Source organism: Ceratina calcarata, unplaced genomic scaffold (genome assembly GCF_001652005.2).
Source record: "Ceratina calcarata isolate Rehan_Ccalc_2016 unplaced genomic scaffold, ASM165200v1 scaffold512.2, whole genome shotgun sequence".
Lineage (NCBI taxonomy): Eukaryota > Metazoa > Arthropoda > Insecta > Hymenoptera > Apidae > Ceratina > Ceratina calcarata.
In genome coordinates, this window is record NW_017175754.1 from 1 (window position 1) to 5,874 (window position 5,874).

Below are 5,874 nucleotides of genomic sequence, written 5' to 3' on the forward strand. Positions count from 1 at the left end.
AAAAACTTTTTCCTCGTCAAAAGTATTTCGAACAGAAGTCGTAACTCTAGTTACCAGATACAGAAAGACTCTATACTCAATTATCTTATTAAATAATTGGATTTTCTCTTCTGTCGTAGAGTTCAGGGTCCCACACTCTGCCTCTGGCGCACATGAAACCGTCGACTTCCGGGTTTAAGTTCGGATGGATTCAAGGAGTTCTTTTAAGATGTCTTCTCAATATTTGGGGGGTAATGCTTTTCCTACGGCTCTCCTGGGTCGTCGCACAAGCAGGCATAGGTAACAATAATAAAATCTTGAATATAAAAATATAAAACAAGAACGCAAAATCAAAAATGAGATTCTAGATTCATTTTCTAAATTGACATCACAAGTTCTGAACGTGGAAGAATCCACTAAGGAAGTAATTATGAACTATTTTACAGGAGAAGCAATTTTGTTAATATTAACCACGACGACTGTAACAACAATCACGTCGTTGTCCATGTCAGCAATCAGCACAAATGGCCTGATCAAAGGAGGTAATTAAAACCTGTATATAAAAAGCAAGAAAAATAATTATAACAGTTCTTGACATTTTCTAAGACCTGTCTTGATCCCAAGAAAAATTCTCATCTGGGTTTCTTATATCACTTTCAAATCCACATCTCTGAATCCACTTTACATATGTAAATTTGCTAAGAGTCTATAGCTATAATCATTAGATAACGTTAAAGACTGGTCATTCCAGTTGAGAAACTCATTACCAACAACGTCAGTCGATTAAACGTTAACAGAGAATCGAACATAATTGCACGATTCATTACACAATCAATTGAAGTTTTTTTAATTTTATAAACACGTGTAACATGAAGAGACAATTGCTGATTATTGTTAATATGCCAATTAAAAAGTCTGCAATCTTTCTTAGAACCATAAATGGCCTCACTTAGAACTCAATTATTAAATCACGATTATAATAATTTAATGATTAATTAATGAAACGAATTTTCCACAGGTGGGACGTATTACATGATTTCCAGATCGCTGGGTCCGGAGTTCGGAGGATCTATAGGATTAATATTCTCCTTAGCAAACGCTGTAGCCTGTTCTATGTATGTCGTTGGATTCTGTGAAAGCATGGTCGATTGTTTGAAAGCTAATGGGATTTGCATCGTCGACTGCGATAACACGGACATTAGAATCATAGGTCGATTAAAAACTATACACGTATTCCCGAGAGTCTAGGACCGTTTCGTGCAGTTTGAAAAATGGTGGGGATCGCAGTGAACTCCTTCTGCACAGTAAAGCATTGAGATGCACAGAATGATCAAAAACTGAACTGTGCCCGGTCCTAAACTTTCGGGAACACGAATATAAAACGTTTTACTGCTTCCTTCAAGCAATTCTTCATCGTTGCTTTGTATTTACAGGCTGCATCACAATAGTTTTGTTATTGCTGATCGTTATGATCGGATTGGAATGGGAAGCGAAAGCGCAAATTGGTTTGTTAGTCATTTTACTATTGGCCATTGCTGATTTTGTCATCGGCACTTTCATTGGACCTAAGGACGACGAGGAAAGGGCTAAAGGATTCATAGGATATAATGGTATTTATTGAGAAAACTGCACAAATACACTGATTTTAAAAAACAAATAACTATGGGATTGTCTGTTTTGTGTTTGCAGCTAATTTGCTGGAGGAGAACTTTTCACCGGATTACAGATACAGCGAGGGGGTGGAACACAATTTCTTTTCAGTGTTGGCCATTTTTTTCCCAGCAGCCACGGGCATCCTGGCAGGTGCGAATATATCCGGCGACTTGAAGGTGATTTAGTCCTTCGGCCAATAAGGAATTCGGCTTACTACTCTCGTTCAATTGTTTAATTCACTTGAAACTATTTATAAATTATTATTATAACGATCACAAATAATTGTAAAGAGTGAATTAAAATTTTTAACAGGATCCGCAAACGGCTATTCCTAAGGGGACATTGTTGGCCATTTTTCTAACGACGATTTCTTATCTTCTAATGGCGCTTATGGTTGGGGCATCGGTGATGCGAGACGCGTCTGGTGACGTGAACGATCTGTGGACTGTTTTTAACAGCTCGTACGCTGGTTTGTCGAGCTTCAACGCTTCCAATGAAACGACCGAGATTCCGATTGCTACTCAAAATCAAATCGCATGGTCGAGATACGGCACGAAATTTAATTGCACAGGGAATTGCCAATACGGCAGCCATAACAGCTTCCAGGTATTCACTCTGACGAATTATAAAAACGATATAACATTTCATTTGATGACTGATTTTTAGGTGATCGAGTTGGTGTCTGCTTTTGGGCCATTGATCTACGCCGGGTGCTTCGCAGCTACTTTGTCCAGCGCTTTGGCGTCGTTAGTCTCTGCCCCAAAGGTGTTCCAGGCACTTTGCCTGGACAAATTGTACCCTGGGATAGAGTGGTTCAGCGGGGAGAAGGATAAGGAACCCATACGTGGATATTTCTTGACGTTTGTGATCGCAGTTGGGTTCATTTTAATCGGTAAGTGTTACAATCTGATGATTGATAATGAATTTTATATGAATATTCGTTGGGTTTTCTATAGGGGAACTGAACGCCATAGCTCCGTTGATCTCAAATTTCTTCCTGGCTGCGTACACCCTGATTAACTTCAGCACGTTTCATGCCTCGCTCGCGAGGCCCATCGGTTGGAGACCCACGTTCAAGTATTATAACATGTGGCTCAGTCTAGCCGGCTCTGTTCTTTGCGTTTCTGTGATGTTCTTGATCTCATGGTGGACAGCGTTGATCACGCTATTCGTAGTTCTAGCGCTCTACTTAGTAGTCTCGTATAGAAAACCAGACGTGAACTGGGGATCCACCACCCAGGCACAGACGTACAACAACGCGTTGAACGCTGTCCAGCAATTGGACAGGGTCGAGGAACACGTGAAGAATTACAGGCCTCAATTGTTGGTGCTCACTGGGAATCCGACCGCCAGGCCGGCGCTCGTCGACTTTGCGCATCACATTGCCAAGAATAACAGCCTCTTCATCTGCGGTCACATCATCGAGACCTCGATATCGTATAAAACGAGGAACGCTTTGATCGCAAATTGTATTTCCTGGCTCAGGGCGAATAAATTGAAGGGGTTTTACTCGCTGGTCGATGGCGCCAACTTCCAAGATGGGACCACCTCCTTATTGCAAGCTGCCGGTTTGGGCAAAATGAGACCGAACATCTTATTGATGGGTTATAAGCAAGATTGGGCGACTTGTTCTCAGGACAACTTGAATATGTACTTCAACGTGATGCACAAAGCTCTGGACATGCATATTGCAGTGGCGCTTCTTCGGGTGAGCGAAGGTTTAGACAGTGGCACAGTGGCTGGAGATGCTGAGGAGCAGAAGAAGAACGCGCAGATTCCGCAGACTCAAAGCTTCTCTCAGCTCAGTCAAGGTATGTGAAACATCTTCTAGAGAAAATTCGATATGGTTAACAAATAACATTTTTATAGCTAGTAGCACGTCGGACATTTCTATCCCCGGAAGTCCAGCGCCGAGGAGGTCTAAGGCGATTAATGATTACCCGAATCCCATCCCTGAAGAGCAACGTGAAACCAGGCAGGCTTTTATACCAGTAGCGAAAGACATACTTAACGCTGTGACCAAGTTCCAACGTAAGCAGAAGAAGGGTACGATCGACGTCTGGTGGTTGTACGATGATGGTGGCTTGACTCTTCTTCTACCGTACATCATCAGCACCAGGCGAAATTGGGCTAATAATAGACTAAGAGTGTTCGCTCTTGCGAATAAGCATTCAGAGCTCGAATATGAACAGAGAAAGTAAGATCTTATTTTATAAATGCCATAATTCGTACAAAAAACATTATTTCTTCTTTTTATTTCAGCATGGCTAGCCTTTTGTCGAAATTTCGGATAGATTACTCAGCCCTGAAGGTCATTCCTGACATTTCTAAACCTGCGCAAACGTCGTCGAGAAATTTCTTTGATTCGTTGATCGAAAATTTCAGGGTGACAGAAAATTCGAAACAGACAGATGGTATTTTTAAAAATTTATCAAATTTTTCTAGTAATTTAATGATAGTAATTGATTGATTGATTTTTAGATGTTATCAAGGATTCGGAATTGATTGCTATGAGCGAGAAGACTAACAGACATTTGCGTTTAAGGGAGCTCCTGTTCGAAAATTCCATGGACGCCAACTTAGTAGTGATGTAAGTGACTGAAAGATTAACTATTATATAAAATTGCATGATTGATTTTGTCGATGATATTTTTTTTAGGACGTTGCCAATGCCTCGAAAGGGTGCCGTCTCGGCTCCTCTTTATATGGCGTGGCTAGAGACTTTAACGAGGGATATGCCACCATTTTTACTCGTCCGAGGAAATCACACGTCGGTATTAACTTTTTACTCATAACGACGCAAACGCGAGACACGTAGTGCCACAGTAATTATCGACATTCATTCAACTATTTTTCATATCTAAGATACGTGCAGGATGTCGCAGAATAGAAGTGATTCTGAACAACAATTTCCTTTGGTACAACGCAAAGTGAGTTATGGTTTTTGAATTATTGACGAAAAACGCTGACTAATGAGAGTACAGCCACGGGAATGGCGGATTGTGACGCTCGGGCATTGGTCAGTGCGAGCCCTACACGAACTCTCATTGGTCAGTGTTTTTCGTTAATAATTAAAAAACCATGTCTTACTTAGCGTTTTGACACTTTTTCTGGGACACCCTGTATAGCGCGGGCCAATTTTTTAATGTATTTCGACTAAGCGAGATTTTTTGATAACATTCGATGATAACTGTTCCTAAATTCCTCCATCCATCGATCGTAGGAAAGAGTAAATCGATATTTTAACGAATACTTAAAGCTAAACGATATTTCAGATAGCGTACGACATAGCAATAACTTTTATTTGCTTCCATTTATTCAAAGTCTAAATTTATTTATTTAAGAACGATCCGAGTATTCGACAGTATTTTTCGACTAAGACTCTTTGAATAACTCTAAGCAAATATTAATAAACATCGTAGGTGAATCTAACAATAAGTTCGGTAATAAATAAATCATGTAAAACGTTTAATATGCATTGCGCGTGGGTCTGTTCACTTTGTAAGAGGACGTCGACAATGTTTTGTAACTACTTTTTTCAATAAACACGCTATTTTATTACGTAATTATTGTTACCTTATTTGTTACCTTCTAAACCATTATTAGAACCAAGCGGGTTCGCGGTCGTGAACGCTAGGCGGCACCACGTATTTCTTCTAAATGTTACACGTCGCGCCATCTAGCGTTCACAAGCCATTACTAGAACCAGAACCAAGCGGGTTCGCAGTCGTGAACGCTAGATGGCGCAACGTGTATCGTTTAGAAGGAAATCTGTTTTCAGCCGTGGCTGACAGGTGGCACTGCCATACTAAGCCATGGCTGATAAAACAGGCTTCCTTCCAAGTAATTATAGCCGCAGATTAGATAGCGCCACATGTAACCTACATTACCTAAATTTAATGCACACTTTTTTTAAATAAAATGGATGGAAAGTTTCTTGAAATGTTTTTTATTGATTCGTTCGAATGTAGATAACAAATGTACAAAGAAAGTAGAACAACAGTTGACAATTCAGTAAAATTAAATGAAAAACGAGAACAGGCGAAGCCGAGAATACGTAATGGTAGGAAGAGATTGTTTAAAAACGTGTGTCTCAGGCACATCATTATTATAATTCCTCTAATTTTCAGACATTATCAACGTCTATAGACACAATTCTCTAATCTAATTAAATGGAAAGAACGTTCGATGTCTACTGAACGATTAACTGTTGCCTCGGCTGCTTTTATTCCGAGCGAATTT

At 40.1% G+C, this 5,874-nt stretch overlaps 1 protein-coding gene across 1 annotated transcript; it reads left to right on the forward strand.

Annotated features, from left to right (window-relative positions):
- Window positions 1–99: 99 nt before the first annotated feature.
- On the forward strand, window positions 100–5,198 carry Ncc69 (sodium chloride cotransporter 69). The gene is made up of 12 exons (XM_026816313.1): window positions 100–279; window positions 426–521; window positions 998–1,189; window positions 1,413–1,589; window positions 1,669–1,808; window positions 1,945–2,238; window positions 2,299–2,524; window positions 2,589–3,443; window positions 3,502–3,829; window positions 3,895–4,046; window positions 4,114–4,222; window positions 4,292–5,198. Exons 1-12 carry the CDS (start codon window positions 153–155, stop codon window positions 4,425–4,427), a joined length of 2,832 nt encoding a protein of 943 aa, XP_026672114.1. The 5' UTR covers window positions 100–152; the 3' UTR covers window positions 4,428–5,198.
- Window positions 5,199–5,874: the final 676 nt, after the last annotated feature.

What these genes read in the sequence shown, in the direction of transcription:
- Ncc69 (XM_026816313.1), top strand. Translation starts at nt 153, where the DNA reads ATGAAACCGTCGACTTCCGGGTTTAAGTTCGGATGGATTCAAGGAGTT. An exon ending in CGTCGCACAAGCAGGCATAG is followed by an intron (nt 280 to 425) that starts GTAACAATAATA and finishes ACTATTTTACAG; the next exon opens with GAGAAGCAATTTTGTTAATA. An exon ending in GCAGCCATAACAGCTTCCAG is followed by an intron (nt 2,239 to 2,298) that starts GTATTCACTCTG and finishes ACTGATTTTTAG; the next exon opens with GTGATCGAGTTGGTGTCTGC.